Source organism: Narcine bancroftii, chromosome 1 (assembly GCF_036971445.1).
Source record: "Narcine bancroftii isolate sNarBan1 chromosome 1, sNarBan1.hap1, whole genome shotgun sequence".
NCBI classification, from domain to species: domain Eukaryota; kingdom Metazoa; phylum Chordata; class Chondrichthyes; order Torpediniformes; family Narcinidae; genus Narcine; species Narcine bancroftii.
The window spans coordinates 380609890-380632992 of NC_091469.1; the positions used below are offsets into that span (position 1 = coordinate 380609890).

Consider the following 23103-nt stretch of genomic DNA (forward strand, 5'->3'; position numbering starts at 1 on the left):
CTTTCAATCTTACTAATATCTTTCCTGTAGTTAAGTGACCAAAACTGCACACAATACTCCAAATTTGGCCTCACCAATGTCTTAACAACTTTACCATAACATCCCAACTTCTACACTCAATACTTTGACCAATAGGTTTGGGCCCTATTCACAGTTTGATCAATGGTTAATGGACTTTGGTCTCTCATCAACCATTCATAATGTTCAATGGCCAATGGGTTTTGGATACTCATCAACCATGTACATGGGTCAATGACCAACAAGTTTTGGTCACTCATCAACCACCCACACTTGATCCACAGCCCAATGGATTTTGGTCATTAAAGAAAAAGGATCTGGAGAAATGTGGGATCAGGAAAGGGCAGCGGCAGTGCAACCTCACCCTGCTCCCACTTTTGTTGGTGCCAACCTTTCATATTCACTGAATGGGTAGTCTTTGACCCAGGAGCCGTGATTCATTACCACAGGACTAGCTGGCAAATGAGCTTTTTCTGGCAAGTGAAATCTGGTGATTTGATAATTCAGGGATTTCCTGGAAAGACTCAAAAGGAAGTAACTGCACACCCCTAAAACAACAGCATTGCTGATGACAGCAAGTCTCCACAAGGATTTGGGGAGACAAAACTTTGCCTCTGTATCAGCATTCTTGGAAAGCTCAGGTGAAAGCAATCATTTCATTGAATGAGATCTTCCACAAACTGAAGTTAATGTGCTTCTCAATAGCACAAATGTGCAAAACTCTGTGGTGTAGCATATGCATATAAACTTCACAAGTTAAACATCGGACATGCTCAAGCATGCAGACTGTTCATTAGCCTTTATTTTTTTAAAAAAAGTATTTATATTTGCAAATATTAACCAAGAAATCCAACTTTTTCACGTTTCTTTCCTAAACTTTCTTCTTCTGCCAAAGTGGTCTGCAATGACTGATGCAAAGCTTTTCCAACTCGCTTTCCGGTCTGCAAGGGGACAGAGTAAGAGAGAGAAGATAACTTCATTCTGAAAAACAAATGGTGAAATTTGGGAACATTGTTCCAACTCTCCCTTCTGGAACTATGTCAATGTTGCTTTCACCAGGGATTAAACCTCACCACAAATGATGTTGAAAATCTGATTGAAAAACCTGGGAAAGTTGGAAGAGTTGCGGCTTTTTCATGGATATATTTTTCAAACTATAAATATATTCACAGATCTCAGTGACTCAAGATTTGTTGGAATGGGGCTTCGATTTAACTTGCCAGAACTTACTTTCTTCCAGCCTCTCACTCTGTCGAGTAAGTCCAGGGAGAGGCATTACCACCCCACAGATGCAGTATATGCGGGAGGAGGGGATCTTGATTTTAACCAGCAGAACCAACACTGAGGCATCACCCAAGAACAATTCAATTGTGGGCTGAGGCAAGTGCAAGAGTCCCTGTGTGATATAAAGAGGTTAATAGGCCTTGACACAAAAGATACAGTAGTATCAAAAAAAATACAGTAGTTCGCCAATAGAAAACAAAATAGTAATTTTTAAAAAAAACCTGGAGAGATTTACATTCGTTGGAGGGAACCCAACTGTCTGCATTCTGATCAGTTTTGTACAGAGATGAAATGGAAAGTACATGAATGGAAGAGTGAGGATTCAGTATAGACAGACCCTGCAAACCTGCCATGAGCCTTCACATCCTGTGAAACTGTCACCTCCCTGAGATGCAAGGGCAGCACCACATAACCCCATACCTCAGTGCCCAATGCAAGAGCAGACAAAGCTACAGAGCATGCACTCCTCAGCTACCAGCTTGTCATTGCAAAGAAGACCAACTATAGAGCAAGCCCACCAGATACATGTGTGTCCCTGCGAACCAGACAAGACTGCAGGGCAGTTACAGGGGTGTCACTGCAAAGCAAATTGGCTGCAGAGAATGCATTCCAGTTACTGGTGTGACCCTGAGAACTAGACATGCACATCAGTTATAGGTGTATGCCTGTGAACCAGATTAGCAACGTGCCAGCGAGATACCACGAAATTGTGTTTAATGCATATCGGGCCTAGAATTGGCACCCTTGCAATGACTGGTTGACTGGTAGTGCTGGAGAACAACTGGGTGGTGCCCTGCATGGCACTTCCTCAGCCTACAGACTGTCCACAAGGTCAGGCTGACACAACAGATGGTCACACCTCCATGAACTGTGTACTGAAGCCAAGCCACTCCCATGCAGAAAGAATGGGATGGTTTGACTCTTGTTTAAGGCCAGCAGCTGGAGTGGACAGGGTCTGCCTGCAGGTTGAGGAGTGGACAACACAGCCCAGCCCAGCAGATGAAGTGTGGACAGGGTCTGCCCTCAGGATGGAGAGTGGACAGCACAGTGACTTCCTTTTACACAAATCTCTGACAAGAAATGCATCGATTTGATTGTAAAGACCACTGTAAAACAAGTCATCAAAGGTGCAAAACAGTGAGCTGAATGACAAGCAAACATTTAGCAACGTGCCTTTAAGGCATCAATTCATACCTCCATCATTTCAAATACACTTGCTGGATCTACACTGCCTCCTCCAACTTTCCTGAAGCAAGTGAGAGTCCCTTTGCTGGTAACAGACAATATCAAGCTGGCCATACAACATGCTTCCTCCTGTGAGGTGGCATCCACAACGTGCCTGTGGCCAATCTGTGAAAGACAAGCAAAGTTAGCTGAGCCAGGTTCCCACATTGAAGGTCTTATGCCAGCAGGCAGTGCCCTGACAAAGGTTCGGATGTGGGTCTGGCAGCAGACATGGAACCACATGTCTGCTGAACATGAAGTCAAAATCAAAAGTCTGCTGCTTGCACCTAATAGGTATCCCTCCATTTTCCTCCCCCTCACCTGAAAAGTGTGGTCTTGTGTGTGATGCTTTTACCCTGGGCAAAGCTTATGATTGTCCATTTTATCAATGCCTCTTGATTTTATAAACGTCTATCAAGTCTCCCCTCAGCTTTCTACACTCCAGAGAAAACAACCCATGTTTTTTCAACCTTTCCCCACAACTCAGGCTCTCTAAACCAGCAACATTTTGGAAAACCTCTTCTGTATCCTTTCCAAAGCCTCCACATCATTCCTGTAATGGGGAAGCCAGAATTCCACACAGTTTTCCAAGTGAGGCCTAAAGTTTTAAATAGCTACAATATGAACTTAGTTTTACACTCAATGCTCCACCCAATGAAGCCAAGCATACCATTCACCTTCTTTACCCCCCAATCTACTTGCAAGGCTTCTCCTTACATTTGACCTCCCAACATGCAGCACCTCACACTTGTACGGATAACCCTATCCCTAATCCAAATAACACTCTTCTACTACAGGTACACAATTCTTTATCCGGACATCTAAAATCCAGAAAGTGGGGAGAGAGACCGGCAGTGCGAGTTGGATGGGCGAGGGGGGAGAGAGACTGCCAGCGCGACTGGAAGGGGTGGGAGTGGATACGGCAGCACAATTCGGGTGGGCTTAAATCTGGCTTTCCGAAATCTGGAAAAATCAGAAATTCGGAACATTGTCCCCCAAAGGTTCCAGATAAAGGATTGTGTACCTGTACTAGTTTTTTTCTTCTCTGGACCAGTCAATTTCATACCCAAACTATCAACTCACCATGGATCCCATCTGAATCAGCCTACCATGAGGGCCCTATCAAATGCCTTACTAGGGTTCATGTAGACAACATCCATTGCCCTACCCTTGTCAATCACCTGTCACCTCCTCAAAAAACATAATTGAATTGGTAAGACATGAACTGTCCCTCACAAAGCCATGATGACTGTCTCTAATCTGACCATGATTTTCCAAAACAAACGCAAACTGTCCCAGTGTTGTGCTCTTCTTTGATGCAGGAGGCCCAGTTGCCAATCTGTACATAACAAGATTCCACTAAAAGCACTATGATGTTGACTGTAAATAAGCTTTGCCCAGGAGCCTGGAGAGAACTTCCCTGCAGGCCAAAACCAATTTTGTTCAAAAGAGTTGAGAAGTTTATTTTTATGTCATTCAATTATCTAAGTGACTGTTAAACAGCTCATTTAGTATACTTTGTACACTACAAGACCTGCACTCTTCAATTTACCAATAAATGAAGTGTGCGTGTGCGTGCGTGCGTGCGTGCGTGCGTGCGTGGTGAGCAGATGTCTTACCTTGCTTAAAGTGATAATGCAAGGCACATTCTCCACATTAAGACGAATGCAATCATATGGATCATCAGACAGCTCAATCTCTTTGGAACCTTCATCATCTTCCAGCACCCTGACCTTTGGAACTCTGAGGGACAGAAGCAAGTGGTCAAGAGACCAAGCAAACTAGTCAGCCTACTTTCAGTGGGAACATAAAATGCGAATTTGTTCAGGCATAGCGGCTCTTGCACGTACATTTCCCCCAAGGATTGTGGCCTGAACCTGAGAACTTGGGTACAACCCACTGGCACACCTGAACAAGAGCTCAAGCCAAAATGCCAACTGCCTAGTGCTTTCCTGGATGTGGCCTGACTTGTGGAGTTCCCCCAGTACTTTGGGATACTGCACTAGACCCCAGCATCAGCAGATACCATTTCTACAATCAACTACTGGCTCAGAAGACAAAGAGCAAGATCAACAGGTGACACAGCAAACAACTACAGGGGCTAGAAATGTGCAGCAAAACTGGGAGCTTTGTCCACTTTCAAGGGAATTCCACTTCTCCACCCTTCCTTCAACTTCAAACTAATTTGCTTGATCTCTTTCCCAGCTCAAAAATGCTGAAACTTCAACCTGAAACGTTAACTTTTTCTCTGCCTGATGCAACCTGAGTGTTTTCACATTACCCATCATATGAAACAAATGAAACTGAGCAGTCCAACATCCCATTCCCAAACCAAAGCACAATTCATCCCGCCTAATTCAGAAGGGCCACACACACTCTCTGGAAACATCATTAGTATAAGCACCAGTTAGTCAAGATATTATCCAAAGCTGTTACCTGTTTAGTCACAGTGGGATAGAATTCTAAATCTCACAATTAGCACCTCTCTGACAAATGTTTCACATTATGAAGCTAATGTTTCCCTCAGCAAAGATCAATACCTACAGATCATGGATCCTTGGGAGGCTGGGAAAAGATCAATGCAATACACAAACGCTCTGGAGAAAATCAGCAGATCACGCAGCATTCACAGCAAGTACAGTGTATCCAATGTGACTGACCTGAACTCTTCTTCGGGAATGTTGAAAATCAGGCCGAGGCCCGAATATTAAAGAGTATAAGGGGGGGGGGGGGGGGAAGAAAGAAAGGGGAAAGATTAGGGTGTGATTGTGAGAGAGTGAGGTAAGGACTACACAGGGCAGTGAGACTGGCAGTACATGAGAAATATAGAGTGTGAGGTAATAATTATAAAAAGAGAGGTAGCTCCAGTGGATGCAGTCATTGTGAGAATGTCTGTCTCACAGAGGTGCTGTAGTAGAGCAGAAAATATGGCTAAGCAAGGTTTTTCCTTTTTTAACCTGACAGTAAAGGGTGGAGGGGGGTAGAGATGCCAGTGGAATGGTCTGATATGTACGGCAGCAGGCAGATCTTTTGCCCAACCACTCAGTGTGCCTAGTATCCAGCTGCAGCTGTGAATTAGGTGGATTTACCGAGGAGCAGGGTTAGAAGAGTGTCAGTAAGCTGGTCACATGGCCAGACAGTGGACGTGACCCTAAGAAGGGACAGCCAGGGAGGGTTCCTGCCCTCTGAATGGTGCGTGGCTCAGGATACTACTGGGGTGGATAGACTCTGAGGGGGAAGAACCCACAACAGGCTCTGTTGTATAGAGAGGTAGGTGTAGATGAGAAAAGGTGACAGAAGACCCGATGGGCAAGGGGACAAGATATTTATGTTGTCACAAGCGATATCCTAGGATGGTTTGCTACCTCGAAGGTGCCAGGGTCCATAATGTCTGGTAATAGCGATACAGCCTTCCGGAAGGGGAGGATGTGGAACACACTAGTACAATGACCTCAGTAGGGGTTAGGGGGATGGAGGAGAGGGGAGAAGGGGTCCAGCATATTAAATTCAGGGAGTTCAGTAAAAAGCTGATGAACAGGTTGTCTGAGATTGTAATATGCAAATTACTCTGTGCACAAGCTATTTTGTATAGGAATAGGAAGAGAGAACAGATGAATCAGTAGCCTCTTTTAACTGCAGCACCTGGGTAGCCCTCCTGGGACCCGGGTGTGATTACTAGGGCAAAGGTGCTGGAAGCACCTTTTAAATTGCAGGGTGTGACCCATTAAATCGCCAACCCGGCAATTTAAGGGGATCCCACCCCCACGATGACGTGGTAAGTGACGCATCACGCACTCACAGGAACTATTGGTAGTCAGTCTCCCCCGTCCCCTCAACGGCCATCAGTCACCACCCTGTTAGTCACTACCCTCCCCCTGTCAGACGCCTCCCCCACCATCAATCGCACGCATACCCCCCCCCCCCCCCAGCAATGTCCCCCGCCACAAACATTGAGCCGACAGTGCGAACCGGAGTGGCATTCGCAGCAACGGCATTTTGAGGCCCCTCTCTCCCCCCATGGCAGTGGCCTCTCTTCTCCCACCCTGGCCCCTCTGCAGCATCCCCTCTCTCCCCCCGAATGGCATTTCAGCCAGGGGTTTCCAGCCACCGTGCAAGCGCTGTTGTCACTAGAGAAACTGGGTTGGCCATTTTCCTGTTCAAGTCACCTGTGGACGCGACCTAAGTAAGTTTAACTGGGTTCCCTGACCACCTCTGAGGTAGATCAGGGACCCAGTTGAATTCCGACGGGGTTGACCGGGTCAGACCCTTTCAAACTGCCGTGTAACTAGGGCACTAACCAGGCAAATTTCCCAGTTAATCCCATTTTACACAGCAGTTTGAAAGGGCCTAGTGGCAAAGAGCTGGCACAGGAGGGAGGGCGACAAGTTTTGGATCACTGGGATTGCCTGGAGTGACATGCTCGGACAGGCTACACCTAAAATTGTAGGGATCGTCCTTGCAGGTACTTCGCTCCTGCTCTTCAGGAGGATTGCAGAGCTAACACTAGTGAGGTTGGGAACCCAGACTGATAGGGCAGCAGATGGAGAGGTTAAGTCCACAGATGAACACATCGTGTACTAGAGTCCATGAGTCCTGAACCAGGAGCTAAGAGGTGGGGTCCGAATCAATCAACATGGGACATGAGCCAAAACCTCCTCCTATGCGTTAACATGGAGCAGAGCCTCATACGCTACATGCTCATTATCAGCAAGAAGCTAATATTACACCACACCTGAAATTACTTTGCATCCTCAACTTGTTAATAAACCCTTCCACTGATCTGCACACTGAACATTTCAGGTGTATGTAGCTTGCAATTCCAAGGTGCATCACCAGGCATTAGCTTTTAATTTGGCAAGAACTTAATTAAGTCAGTAGTTTGTGTTGAGCCTGCTGAGAACTTACAATGTAAAACAGTCATACAACCTGAACTGGTTAATGCAAAAAAGCTCAAGGAGCCAACTTTAAACATTAATTCTGTGGCGTGGACTCATGACTGGCAGTCCCTGATCAGACTCTTCTGTTACTAAAATGAGCATTCAGAGATTGAGAATTTTCTTCCACAAGATTTTAATTATGAAATACATCATGCCATGATTTATACATCTATTTATTAACAACTGACATCACAAAGGGCCTTTATTTCCTGACATATGATGGGTGAGCAAATTCCTTACCTTGTATTGTGAAGTGCTGCTTTAACTGCAATGGAAATTGCATCATATAGATTTCCTCCACATTCTAGCAGCTGAAAAACAGACAGCCTACAGTTAGTCTTGCATTATTTAACACCTCTTCCAAAGTGCAGTCAGTCACCTTGTGCACAGGCATTTCCAGTGTGCAGACAGCTGCCATTGTACAGCCATGCCGAACATGCAGACAGCCCGTGCACAGCCATCCCCAACGTGCAGGCAGCCCGTGCACAGCCATCCCCAACGTGCAGGCAGCCCGTGCACAGCCATCCCCAACGTGCAGGCAGCCCGTGCACAGCCATCCCCAACGTGCAGGCAGCCCGTGCACAGCCATCCCCAACGTGCAGGCAGCCCGTGCACAGCCATCCCCAACGTGCAGACAGCCCGGGCACAGCCATCCCCAACGTGCAGACAGCCCGGGCACAGCCATCTCCAACGTGCAGACAGCCCGTGCACAGCCATCCCCAACGTGCAGGCAGCCCGTGCACAGCCATCCCCAACGTGCAGGCAGCCCGTGCACAGCCATCCCCAACGTGCAGGCAGCCCGTGCACAGCCATCCCCAACGTGCAGGCAGCCCGTGCACAGCCATCCCCAACGTGCAGGCAGCCCGTGCACAGCCATCCCCAATGTGCAGGCAGCCCGTGCACAGCCATCCCCAACGTGCAGACAGCCCGTGCACAGCCATCCCCAACGTGCAGACAGCCCGTGCACAGCCATCCCCAACGTGCAGACAGCCCGGGCACAGCCATCCCCAACGTGCAGACAGCCCGGGCACAGCCATCCCCAACGTGCAGACAGCCCGGGCACAGCCATCCCCAACGTGCAGACAGCCCAGGCACAGCCATCCCCAACGTGCAGACAGCCCGGGCACAGCCATCCCCAACGTGCAGACAGCCCGGGCACAGCCATCCCCAACGTGCAGACAGCCCGGGCACAGCCATCTCCAACGTGCAGACAGCCCGGGCACAGCCATCCCCAACGTGCAGACAGCCCGGGCACAGCCATCCCCAACGTGCAGACAGCCCGGGCACAGCCATCCCCAACGTGCAGACAGCCCGGGCACAGCCATCCCCAACGTGCAGACAGCCCGGGCACAGCCATCCCCAACGTGCAGACAGCCCGTGCACAGCCATCCCCAACGTGCAGACAGCCCGTGCACAGCCATCCCCAACATGCAGACAGCCCGGGCACAGCCATCTCCAACGTGCAGACAGTCCGGGCACAGCCATCTCCAACATGCAGACAGCCCGGGCACAGCCATCTCCAATGTGCAGTCACCATGTGCACAGTCACCTGGCAGACAGCATCCAGTTGATCTGGATTCAGTGATGGTGACTGAGGGTTGATAACGACTAGGACTCTGGGAAGAACTGCAGTCATTCAAACATTTTGCCTCCATCCAAAAGCACAGTTTCATTGGGAGAATGGCCCCCAATATAGAACAGTACAGCACGCCCACAATGTTGTGCCGACCTATATAACACAACAATCTCACCCTTCCCTCCCTCACACCATAACCTTTTATTTTTCTTATATTCACATGCCTATCCAATAAACTTTTAAATTCCCCTATTGAACCAATGTTCACCACCATCCCTGGCAAGGAGCAATTCTTCAGTATTCCAGTGCTAGCTTGGTTCTTATCCAAAACCCTCCATTCTAAATGAGAGAACTACCAACTGGGCCAGAGGTGACACCAAATCAAAGCTGTTCATTACAACCTGGACAGGAAAGTTGAAGACAAGATGGGAAGGACACAAAATATGGTAACATTTGCTTTGCACAATCTTACTCAATGGGAAACAACTTTGAAAAAGACCAACCTACCCTACAAAAGAATTGGAGAGGTTGCAAAGTCTAGTAAAGCTGGATACAAAACTACAAAGACGTTGACAAGATTCCACATGATAGGCTGGCCTAGTAGGTCAGATTACATGGAATCTGGGGGTGGGGGGAAGCTGGCCAATTGGGTTGATGGTAGGAAACAGAGGATGGTGGTGAAGGGCTGTTACTTTGATTGGAGGCCTGTGAATGTTGTCTGTCATTTATAAAACGACTTGGATCCCAATGTAGTTTGCATGTTGATTTTTAAGATTTAAGAAAACAGTATAAATTCGCATCGTTAATAAGATCGCAGATAACACCAAAATTGGTGAAGATTATCTAAGATTACAACAGGATGTAGATGAACTCGGAAAGGGACCAAGGAAAATGGAGCTTAACTTGGATAGTGTGTGGTCGGCACTTCAGCAGGTTAAAAAAGGAGTGGACAGATGGTGAATGGCAGGGCCTGTGGGAGTTTTGTTGGACAGAGATTTTGCAATACAGGTACATAGTGAAAGAAAGATGGACAAAGAGGAAAAATAAGGTGCATTGTCTTTTTGAAAGAGAGGAAGCAGAATCAAAATTTAATTAATAGGTATGAGCTGTCTATACAGAATGACCTCTATTTTGCTTGGGGAGTCAAAGATTTAAAGTAACTGGCAGTAGCATTCCAGTAGATATGAATGCCACCCAGATGATGCTGTGAATCCTCATAGTTAAAGGAGCACATACAAACTCCTTTGAGACAGTTCTGGAATCGAACCTGGGATGCTGGCTCTGTACTAGTGTTGCACTAACCACCAGTGTACTAAAAGAACCATAAGCTTTGAGGTGCTAGACTGTGAGATTATAGAGTGGGTGGTACTTTTTTAACTAGTCTCTGATATGTTGTGATTTTTATTTAAATAAGAGTACCATAAGTATCTGAAAAATAAATTAAGCAACAACTGCCCTTTTTCAAGCTAATTTTGGCCTCCAGAGGACACTTAAAGAACAAAGGCATTAAGATCAGGTGAAATAGTATTCCTGAGCCAATTATGGAAGGCAGTTCTGGTGAAGGAGGAACATAAAACCTGAGGGATGGGAAACTTCAGTCAGAGATGTCTGGGAAAGTTATAACTTCACTGTGTCGGTCTGACAGGGGCTTTCAAGGTGACAAAAAGTTTCCGTGGTACAGAGAAAGGGAACTCTTTGCTTGAGTAAATAGATTGAATATCATGAATTCAAATCTTGCAATAAAATACATAACCAGAAGATTAGAAACTTTTGCATTCAGAAATGGAAGGATCTGGAACACTTGACCTGAACTCTATAGTCAAGAGCTGGAGAGGTTCTGGAGAACGAGTAAACAACACAATCATGGAAAAAATATAGATCAAGACTATTGTGCTGGATCAATCCGCAGCTCCCTTAGCCACTTCCCCTTCCACTTGTGCTCCAAGACACACAGGCAGGACTCCAACACTGGAACTGCTGGCTCGTTGTGAACAGGCACAGTTTTCCTATAACCAATACCAATGCAGCCAGACAAGCCCATTGCACTGGCCTGACATTCGAGCTGCTGGCTCACTGTGAGCAGGCACAGTTTTCCTGTGACCTGTGCCAATACAGCCAGACAAGCCCATCTCACCAGCCTGACATGTTTCTTCCAGCCTCCCTACTGTTCTGCTCAAGGAAAACATTTCCAGCCTAAATCGTCAAGGATGTTAATCTGAAATTAAACACTCACACAGATGAGGTAAGCCAGTATTTTCTGCACAAATCTGCTTCCCTAACCTCCGAGAACTTTCCTTTGAAGCATGCTATGACTTTACTGCATTATCCATTTGTTATATTTCAACCGTGCATCTTGGCACCTCACAGTTCGGCGGGCAGCAACCTCCTTTGAAGAAGACCGCAGAGCCCACCTCGCTGACAAAAGACAAAGGAGGAAAAACCCAACACCCAACCCCAACCAACCAATTTTCCCCTGCAACCGCTGCAACCACGTCTGCCTGTCCCGCATCGGACTTGTCAGTCACCAACGAGCCTGCAGCAGTTGTGGACATACCCCTCCATAAATCTTTGTCCGTGAAGCCAAGCCAAAGAAAGAAAGAATACAACATAAATAGATGGTACTGTTGCTGATCAGAGTGGCTCATTTTCAGTTCAGGGACATCCAGGCATCAGAATTTGCAGAATGACAGTCAGTTTGAAACACAACCTGATCGGATCTGACGAGCTCACCAGCCCTCCACTCATCTAGTCTGATAAATTCCATGCTCCCCCTACACTTCCTCAGTACAAGCTGAGGCCTATACCTTCATTATATTACATGAAAGTTGTCACATGCCTATTTGCTTCATTTACTCAGTTTCAAGTGCCTACTAAATGGGTTTCAAGTTTTAATTCTATAATTGTTGCTGTACCTTGAAGTCACATACCACAGAAACAGGTCACTGGGCTCTCCTCCCCCCCCGCAATGATGTCCATCTGAACTAATCTCATTTATCAGCTTGGTCTGTGATTGTCTTGATGCTTGGTGGTACTTAAACACTTGCATCTCTGCCTCAACACCCTCTCATTCCAAGCTTCAACCACATCTCTGCTCAGGTACTCAAACCCTCTCAAGGTTGGAGTATCAAGGTCAGCATGATGCTTCACTTCTCAGTCACCTGGTGCACCTGCATGTTCACCTTCATCAACTAGTGTACAAGGACACCCAGGTCTCATTGTGCCACCCCTTTTCCCAATTTAACACCAACCAGATAATGATCTGCCTTGTTACAACCAGTGGATGATCTCACATTTATCCATCTGTCTTTCATCAGTGGTGCCCAGTCTCTCATTCTGTCCAAATTAGTCTGGAGTTTTTCTCTCTCCTCAAGGCTCACCCTCCACCCCCCAGCCTTAAGATCATAAGACATAGGAACAGATATAGGTTATTTAGCCCATCTAATCTGTCCTGTCATTCAATCCTGAGCCAATCCATTTTCCCACACCCCCACTGCCTGACCTATTCCTTTGATGCCCTGGCTAATCAAGAACCTATCAATCTTTGCCTTAAATAGACTTGGTCTCTACAAATGCCTGTAGTAACAAATTCCACAGATTCACCACCCTCCGGCTAAAGAAATCCCTTCACATCTCTGTACTAAGTGGACACCCTTTAATCCTGAAGTTGTACCCTCTTGTCCTGAAGTTGTACCCTCTTGTCCTGAAGTTGTACCCTCTTGTCCTGGACTCTCCCACCATGGGAAACAACCTTTCTACATCTACTCTCTTCATACCTTTCAACATTTGAAATGTTTTAATGAGATCTCCCCTCTTTCTTTGTGCTACCTACAAAGATGGAGACATTACACTGACCTCCAATACCCTAAGCATTAATATACATGATTAATAACTAGGTCTTAACATGGATCCCAATGCTATCCCATTGGTCACTGCCTAACGCTCAAGAAAGGATTCATTTAATGATTCCTGTTGGCCAACCAATTCCCTATCCAAATCAACACTGCAGCCCCAATCCATGTTAATGAAAGGCCACAGCTTTGATTTATTCACATTGACATCATTGATGTCAATGTTTAAATTGCATGATATTAGCACAGGTAATCATGCAAAGAGGAGATGAATGAACTACTTTAAAGGAATTTGTGCTTTGAGTAAAACCTACCAAGACATCGACATAGAGGATCCAGCAGTGCTCTCTGGGAGTAATGCACAGAGCCTTCAAATCCAGACTGCCACTGTTGTCGAACACTCTATGCAGGGTGTTGGCGATTTCTGTGCCAAGATCTTCTCCTCCACGGCCTTCGAACTTTGGGGTTGCATTGGCAGAACTAAGAAATCACATTATAAAACAATATTCATCAACATTGCATGTGGTTAATTGATTTGATTTCAACTTGAATCAGTAATAGGGGAAGTTTTAGGTGATTTTTTGGTTTCATTTTATTCTTACAGGGAAACCAACAGTAGAAAGTGGTCCATCAGCACCACTGAATGGTTTAAGCAAGGAATTACAATTCTTAATGTTGCACTGTCTGTTGTAACCACTAATTCCTTAAGTACTTCAGGCATTCTTAGAGATAGGAGGATTAAGCCATACAGCCCCTCAACCTGTTCCACAGCTCAACTTTATAATTTTTTACACTATGAATCATATTAAACAAAATACACACAAACATTTCCCTCTTGATTATACACAGTGTCATTTTCTCCCCTTTTTACCCCCTCCCTTCCCTCCCTCCTTCCCAACCCCCTCCAAACCCATTAAACGTTCAACATATACAATACAATAAACCCATTAACCAATGTCATCACACAATGAAAATAAACAAGAAATTGTGTCATCTACTTTTACACACTGGGTCAGTTCATTTCGTTGTCTTCTCATTCTATCATTTTAGGGGGTGGAGGTCCGCGGTAGGCCCTCTCTGTTGTGTTCCATGTACGGTTCCCAAATTTGTTCAAATAATGTGACTTTATTTTTTTAAATTATATGTTATTTTTCCCAATGGAATGCATTTATTCATTTCCATGTACCATTGCTGTACTCTCAGGCTATCTTCTGATTTCCAGGTTGACATTATACATTTTTTTGCTACAGCTAAGGCTATCATAATAAATCTTTTTTGTGCTTCATCCAGTTCAAGGCCTAATTCTTTACTTTTTATATTACTTAGAAGAAAGATCTCTGGATTTTTTGGTATGTTGCTTTTTGTGATTTTATTTAATACCTGATTTAGATCTTCCCAAAATTTTTCCACTTTCTCACATGCCCAAATTGCATGTACTGTTGTTCCCGTTTCCTTCTTACAGCGAAAACATCTATCTGATACTGTTGGGTCCCATTTTTTTTTAACTTTTGGGGCGTGATATATAGCCTGTGTAACCAATTATATTGTATCATGCGTAACCTCATGTTTATTGTATTTCTCTTAGTTCTGGAGCATAGCTTTTCCCATTTTTCATTTTTTATCTTTATGTTTAGATCTTGTTCCCACTTTTGTTTGGGTTTACAGCTTATTTCATCATTCTCTTTCTCTTGCAGCTTGATGTACATGTTTGTTATAAATCTTTTAATTATCATTGTGTCTGAAATCACATATTCAAAGCTGCTTCCTTCTGGTAACCTCAGTCTCCTTCCCAATTTGTCCTTTAAGTAGGTTTTCAGTTGGTGGTATGCAAACATTGTACCGTGAGTTATTCGTATTTGTACTTCATTTGTTCAAATGATAATAAATTATTTCCCAAAAAACAATTTTCTATTCTTTTAATCCCTTGTTTCTCCCATTCTCTAAAGGAATGGTTATCTGTTGTGAAAAGGAATAGTTGATTTTGCGTCAATAATAATTTTGGTATTTGATAATTTGTTTTTTTTCCTTTCTACGTGAATCTTCTTCCAAATGTTGAGCAGATGGTGCAATACTGGTGAACTTTTATATTGCACCAGTTTTTCATCCCACTTATAAAGTATATGTTCTGGTACCTTCTCCCCCATTTTATCTAGCTCTATCCTGGTTCAATCTGGTTTTAGCTCAACTCACTCTTGATATCATCAACATCAGCTCTATTTCTCCACCCAATTCCACATCCTTCATTTTTGTTGGACTTTCATAACTGAACATCCACAGAACCCTGGGAGATGCACTACAATATTCCCAAGAAATTCCTGATATCTCAGCCTCAATGACCAACTGTCCAAAGCCCATTTACGCAAAGTGTAAATACTCCAAATGAAGAACAGAAGCGTCTCAGTAGCCACCGTATGAATTAAATCAAAGTGGGGCAGCAGAATAAATATGCCATAAGCAATCAAAGCCTGGACTGATGTTGTAAAATTGAAATATTGTAAATGACAATCATTCAGGGCAAAATGCCAGCATCAGTCATGGTGAGTACAAATCAGACTACTGTCACCATTCTTCAGTTTGATGTACCCACCAGAATATAGATGGCTAAACATTGAAATGGCTTGCTATAGTATACATGAAGGTAATGTTTCCAGTACCAGGAGAGTCCAGGCCCAGAGGGCACAGCGTCTATATAAAAGGACATCCCCTTACAACAGAGATGATGAGAAATTTCTTCAGCCATAGTGAATCTGTGGGATTCATTGGCAACAGACAGCTGTGAAGGCCGTGTTATTGGGTAGATTTAAAGCAGAGTTTGATCAGTATGTCAAAGGTTAAGGGAAGATGGCAGGAAAAATGGGGTTGAAAGGAATAACACAAGAGCCATGATCTAAATCACAAGAGGACTCAATGGGGCAAACGGCCCAATTCTGTGCCTACATCATTGCCCCAGAAAACTACTCAGATCAGGGACAATTAAGGGATGAGGATTTGGTGCTAGCCTTCCCAGAATTGTCCCCATCACCATACAACAAAAAAGGCCATTTGCCCACCGATTAACGCTGGCTCTCAGAACATTCCAATCTCTCTTGGTAACCTGTGTCACCTACCACCCACCCAGGTCATTTATAGAAACTGTCTGCCTACTAACCTGCAGGTCTTTGGGATATTGAAAAGAACTGGAGGGCCAGTGGAATACCACACAATTAGAGGGAGAATGTCCAAACTCCACTCGAACAGGAACAGAGGTTAGGATTAAATCTGGGTCACTGGAGACAACTTAATCTGTTCGAACTGCTGAGCCATTGTGCTAATGACACTCATGTTCCATGAACAATATATCTTTTCTACATTTTTCTCATGTGTTTTTTTTCCCCCATTTATATTTATTCATTAAATAAATTCAAAATAGACATAGAACATCACAACTCAGTTTAAGCCCTTGTGCCCACAATGTGGTGCTGACTTGTGTAAACCTTCTCCACATTAATCAACCCTTATTCTCCCTCACCCATACACTCTATTTTCCTTACATCCATGTGCCTGAGAGTCTTTTAAATGTCCCTATCGTACTAGCCTCTACCACCATTCTGGAAATACGTTCCAAGCACCCACCACTCTATGTAAAAAAAAACAATGTCTCTCAAAAAATTTTCCTGCACTCACCTTAAACAAACGTCCTCTGGTATTGGCCATTACCTCCCTGATAAAAAGGTGCTGACTGTCCACCCTATCTATGCCTCTCGATCTTACATACTGTACCTCTATTAAGTCACCTCTCATCCCTCGTCGCTCCAAAGAAAAAAGCTCCATCTCTGACAATCTTGCTTCATAAGACATGTTCTACAATCCAGGCAACATCCTGGCAAATTTCTTCTGCACCCCCTCTAAAACTTCCATATCATTTCTGTAATAAGGTGACCAGAACTGAACTACATACACTAAGTGTAGTCTAACCAGAATTTTATAGAGTTGCAACATTAACTCATAGCTCTTGAACTCAATCCCCTGACTAACAAAGGCCAGCACACTGTACACCTTCTTATCAGCTGATCAACTTGTGCAGCAATCTTAATTGATCTATGGAACTGGACCCCTAGATCTTGGGTCCACACTTAAGAATGCTACTATTAACCACATACGCCACCTTCAAATTTAACCTTCTACCACAACCATCTATACTATTCACGATACCTCTATCATCTACAAACTTACTGATCCACTGCTCCCCTTCTTCATTCATCATTTATAAAAATCACAAAGAGCAGGGGTCCCAGAAGAGATCCCTATGGAATGCCACTTGTCACCAACCTCCAGGCAGAATATATTCCATCTTTGTTGGCATAGCAGTTCGTGCTGCACCTTTACAGTGCCAGCAATCAGGACCAGATCTGGGTTCAAAACCAATGCTGTCTGTAAGGAGCTTCTACGTTCTCCCAGTGTCTGTGTGGGTTTTCTCTTGGGGCTCCGGTTTCCTCCCACCCTTCAAAAATGTACTGGAGTGTAGGTTAATTCTGAATCCATGCAGCCAAGGTTGCATGGATCCCATGCCTTATGACGTTCTGAATGAGCCTACCAGTGTAGTTGATGTGATTGACTCATCTTTAGTGAGGCCTCATATAGACATTAAAACAGTACAGAACAGGAATAGACCCTTCAATCCACAACTGTGCTGAATATGATGTCCATATCAAACTGAAACTCTGCTGCTTGCACTTGACAGACATCCCTCCATATTCATGTATTTGTCTGGAAGCCTCTAAACACTTCTATTGTATCTGCTTCCACTAGTAGTCCTGGTAGCCCAACTCCTCTCCCCACCTTAAACTCCTGTTCTCCACCGTGATGCTTTTACACTGGGGAAAAGATTCTGACTGTCCACCCTATCAACACCTCTCATGATTTGAAAACCTCCCCTCAGCTTCAAACACGCCAGAGAAGCCAACCCAGGTTTGTCCAATCTCTCCTCATAACTCATATCCTCTAAACCAGGCATCATCCTGAGATACCTCTTCGTATCCTTTCCAAAGCCTCCACATCTTCCTCTAATGGGGGCAATCAGAATTGTATTCAGCATTCCAAGTGCAGCCTAATCAGTTTTATAATCGCGGCAACACTACCTACGCAATGCCCGCCTCAGTCATGCCAAACATAAAATACACCTTCCTTACCATCCTATCTATTTGTGTGGCCACATCTCACACACACATCGCTCAACTTCCATGAGACGTTCTGTGAAATTGGATGTTAAGCGATGTTGATGCTATGCGAACACTTATATACTTAGCAAAGCTATTTGGTATACTCTGGAGTACCTGTAATGACTAACATACTGTACACATACAGTACTGTATTTTAGGTTATGTAGCTGGCCAGGTAATATATGGGTTAAGTAGGTTAATACTGTACAATACTGTATACCTTTTATTTATAAGTAGGGAAAGTTCACATTAAAATAAAAATACCCATAACTCTGGCAACATGCACGAAAAATACTTTACTATTTTTCAACTACTTATTGCTGTGAATCTACATTCTCCTACATAACCAAAATCAAGAAGGCTCTAAGATCACAAATAACAGATACCCATTTAGAGGATTAGCTGAAAATACGGACCTCCAAACTGCAACCAAATATTCAAATGCTTTCCTACAAAAATCAATCACAATGGTCATTAAAAGCTTAGTTAACTTTAGAATTCAAATTTCTTTTCTCAATTTTTGAAGTTAGTTAGCACGAAGTAGTTAGATTTTTACATGATAACGTATATTTTGATGAATATTAAACTGAAGTTTCTTGAATGTGGCCTCATTAGATTACAACTAACTTAATGCAGCCTTCCATCATGAAAAGGTTCCCCACCTCTGGATTAGGTATTTGATGGTCAGTATGGACAGTGGGTCATAGGGCTCATTTCTGTCTGGACAGCAGCAACCCTATTGGAAGTACATCTTACCAGTCTACAAAGAATTCCAAGAAGCCTTCACCCGGCCTCTCCAGTTTGGGCATGCCCATTTCTGCTTTAACACCAACAAGAATATCTGTATCACCCTGTGGGGAATGCACAGGCATACAAAAAGTTACTTACATCCATGCATTTTACAGAGAAAACCAATTTCATAATTTTCATCCTTTTTTTATCAAATTTATTGACTAACTCAAGGTATGACAGCTTGATATCTATACCTACTCCAGTGCAGATGACCTAACATGCACGAAGGTTCTCCATTGACAACACTCAGCTTGGTTGTCTCATTTAATTTAATTAATAGATACAGCACACTAACAGGCCCTTCTGGCCAATAAGCCCACGCCACCCAGTTACATCCATGTGACTAATTAACCTACTAACCTTGTAGGTCTTTAAAATGTGGGAGGAAAATCAAAGCAGCTGAAGAATCCACATAGGTCATGGGAAGAATGTACAAAATCCTTACAGATAGTGTTGGATTCAAACACTACCACTGTTATAGTGTTGCGCTAACCATTACTTAACCTTTTGCTTGAAGGACAAGTCAAAACCTGCAATGTAGGATAGGCATCACTGGAACCGAAGAGGGTCTGATTTGACCCACAGCATGTGGTTTCCTGTTCAGGATTTATTCTGCCCTCTGGTTTGATACAACTCAGGTGGAGGACGCCCTGTAGTCCGTCTGGCCCACCCTCTGGACATTCTTTAAATGATTTATTGCTGTTAAGTGTTGAGGCAGTGATTGGATAGTTGACTGCAGGGTGAGTATTGAGACAATTGTCAAGGGCTGCACGGAAGTTGTGTTCATAGACTTAGCACTACATTACAGTAGGAACAGGCCTGGGAGCGGCCAGTGATGGAGTGGCTCAGGGACAGAGTGGAACATTAAAGTTGTGTCTTTGTCTCTCAGCACCTTTGTTGAGCAGCAATTGAGGAGAGCTACTGCTGAAACCAAGGTAAGAAGAGAAGGTAAGACTAGTCAAGGGTGTTATTCTACAAGCTAATGGAGTCAGCTAGGGCTGTGGATTGTTCCAGCTGTGGGATGTGGGAGATCTGGGACAGAATACCTGTCCCAGACAACCACACCTGCAGGAAATGCATACAGCTCTGGCTCCTTACAGACTGAGTTTGGCAACTGGAGATGGAGCCGGATGAACTGCGGGTTATTCAGGAGGCTGAGGCAGTCATACAGAGGAGTTACAGAGAGGTAGTCACCCCAAATAGACAGGACACAAATAGATGAGTGACTGTCATGGGAGGTAATGCAGAGTACCCATGTGGACATTCCCAATGACAATAGGTATGCTATTTTGGATACTGTTGGTGGGACAATCTACCAGGGACGAGTTGAGGCAGTCAAGTCTCTGGCACAGAGACTGGCACCTCAGCTTAGAAGGGAAGGGCTGAGAAGAGGAGAGCATTAGTAATAGGGGACATGTTGGTTAGAAGGGCAGACAGAAAGTTTTTTGAAATGTATCGTGACTTCTGGTTGGTATGTTGCCTCCCAGGTGCCCGAGTCAGGGATGTCTTGGGTTGACTCCGCAGCATTCTGGAAAGGGAGAGGGAGAAGCCAGATGTCGTGATCCACATGGGGACCGACGACATATGTGAGGTCCTCAAGAGGAAATTTAGGGAGTTAGGTAGGAAGTTAAATGATAGGACCTCAAGGGTGGTAATCTCTGGATTGCTGCCTGTGCCATGCACTAGTCATGGTACAAATAGAAAAATATGGTTGATGAATGTGTGGCTGAAGAGTTGGTGCAGGGGGCAGGGCTTCAGATTCCTAGATCATTGGGGTTGCTTCTGAAGAAGATCAGACCTCTATAAAAAGGATGAGCTACATCTGTACTAGAAGGGGACCAATTTCCTGGCAGAAGGGTTTGCTAGAGCTCTTGGGGAGGGTTTAAACTAGTTTGGCTAGAGAAATCAGAATGAGAGTGAAGAGAATAGGATAGTAGGGAGACAGGGAGTTACGATGGAGAAGGAAATGAATAGTAAAGAGTTAGTCAATAATGACATAAAGGAAAGGCAGGTGAACAGGCAGGAGAAGCACTGTTCAACAAGAATACATGACAAATGATATCAGTATCGAGTTTAAGGGCACTATACTTAAATGCATGTAGCATTAGAAACAAAGTAGATGACCTGGTTGCTCAGATTCAACTGAAAAGATATGACATTGTGGCCATTACTGAAACATAGCTCAATGAGGCATATGTTTGGGAGCTCAATATCCAAGGATATGGAGTCTACAGGGAAGATAGGCAGGTGGGTAGAGGTGGATGGGTGGCTCTGATGGTAAGTAATGTCATTAAATCAATAGAAAGAAGGGACATAGGGTCTAAAGTGGTAGAATCATTTTGGGTTGAAATGTCAAGGGTAAAAAGACTATATTAGCAGTTGTATACAGGCCCCCAAACAGCAGCCAGGAAGTGGACTATGAGTTACAGCTGGAAATGCAAAGGGCATGTCACAAAGATAATATCAAAATAATACAGAAGATTTTAACATGACAGGGGATTGGGAAGGACAGGAAATTACTGGATCCCAGGTGTGGTGAATCTCTGCTCAGCTGCCCGTCTCCCCTCTGGCAAGCTAAGCTGTACTAACATTGGCTGTGCATTATCTCTACCGTTAAAGACACTCCCCTTGGTTGTAACTGTGTATGCACCCATTGTCTTTCATTATTGTACCAGAAGTTTCTGCTAATAAAAGCCATGAATATTGTTTGACCGCATCGTCTTTGTCTACTTCATCAACTGGCACTACACCAGGAGAGAGTTTGTAGAAAACCTAAGAGATGGCTTTTTTGAACAGCTTGTTGAGAAACCCACCAGGGGATCTGTAGTTCTGCAATGGGTCATGTGTCATTAGGGAGTTAAAGATCATAGAACCTCTAGGAAGCAGTGCTCATAACATGGTTGAATTTAACTTAAAATTTGAAAAGGAAGAAAATGTTAGTGGATGTATCAATTTTTCAGTAGAATAAAGGACATTACGGTGGTATGAGAAAGGAACTGGTTCAAGTCGACTGGAAAAACAAACTAGTTGGAGGAACATAGCAGGATTGGAAGATATTTTTGCAAGTAATAAAAAGCATGCAGGATAGATACATCCAATGAAAAGGAAATTTGTCAAAGGAAAAATGGTACCAATGTGGCTAACAAAAGAGATGAAGGCTAAGAAAAAAGCAAAGGGGAGGGCATACAAGGAAGCTAGAATTAGTGGGAAATCAGAGGACTGGGAATCCTCTAGAAACTCACAGAAAGAGACAGTAATTAAGAAAGCAAATATGAATTATGAAAGGAGATTGGCAAACAATATAAAAAAAGATATTAAGAGTTTTTAAATACATAAAGAATAAAAGAGAGACACGTGTTAACATAGGACGGATAGAAAACGATGCTAGGGAAATTATAATGGGTTATAAAGAGATGGCAGAAGAACTAATTCAATATTTTACGTCTGTATTCACTGTGGAAGACATTAGTAATATCCCTGACAGACAAAGGCTTCAGGGAGTAGAGTTAGATACAGTTAAGATTACTAGAGAAATTGTGCTAGGCAAACTGAATAGATTAATAAATCTCTCGGACTGGATGAGGTGCACCTGTGGGTTCTGAAAGGGGTGGCTTTGGAGATTGTGGACCCATTGGTGATCTTCCAGAAATCAATAGACTCTGGCATGATTCCAGGGGATTGGAAGGTTGCAAATGTGTTTCCACTGTTTAAGAAAAGTGAGAGACAGAAAAAAGGAAACTATAGGCCTATTAGTCTGACATCGGTGGTTGGGAAGATATTAGAGTTGATTTTCAAAGATGAGATTATGAAATACCTGGAGATGCATGACAGGATAGGTCCAAATCAGCATGATTTTTTGAAGGATAGATTCTGCCTGACCAACCTACTAAGAGTTTTTTGAAGAAATCTGGACAAAGGGGAGGCTGTGGATGTTGTATATTTGGATTTTCAAAAGGCTTTCCATAAGGTGCTGCATGTTAGGCTGCTTAATAAGATGAGGGCCCATGGAATTACAGGGACGATATTAGATTGGATAGAAAATTGGCTGATAGGCAGGAAGCAAAGGGTTGAACTAAGGGATCCCATTCAGGTTGGCTGCCTGTAACAAGTGGTGTTCCAAAGGGGCTGGTCTTGGGGCCGCTGCAGTTTACAATTTATGTTAATGATTTGGATTGTGGTATGAATGGTTTTGTGACCAAATTTGCAGATGACACCAAGATAGGTGG

The 23103-nt window shown here is 44.0% G+C and overlaps 1 protein-coding gene across 2 annotated transcripts in view; it reads right to left on the reverse strand.

Annotated features, from left to right (window-relative positions):
* Positions 1-802: 802 nt before the first annotated feature.
* exosc7 (exosome component 7) overlaps positions 803-23103 on the reverse strand; it is a 32510-nt gene continuing 10209 nt past the window's right edge. The window contains exons 3-9 of one of the 2 annotated variants that reach the window (XM_069913469.1): positions 18842-18936; positions 13202-13367; positions 7704-7774; positions 4146-4269; positions 2497-2652; positions 1249-1414; positions 803-959 (exon numbers count right to left, since the gene is read on the reverse strand). In XM_069913469.1, coding sequence (XP_069769570.1) covers positions 877-959; positions 1249-1414; positions 2497-2652; positions 4146-4269; positions 7704-7774; positions 13202-13367; positions 18842-18936 — 861 coding nt within the window. In that variant the 3' untranslated portion in view covers positions 803-876. The remainder of the gene's footprint in view (positions 960-1248; positions 1415-2496; positions 2653-4145; positions 4270-7703; positions 7775-13201; positions 13368-18841; positions 18937-23103) is intronic. The other variant, XM_069913470.1, reaches the window with a different exon arrangement.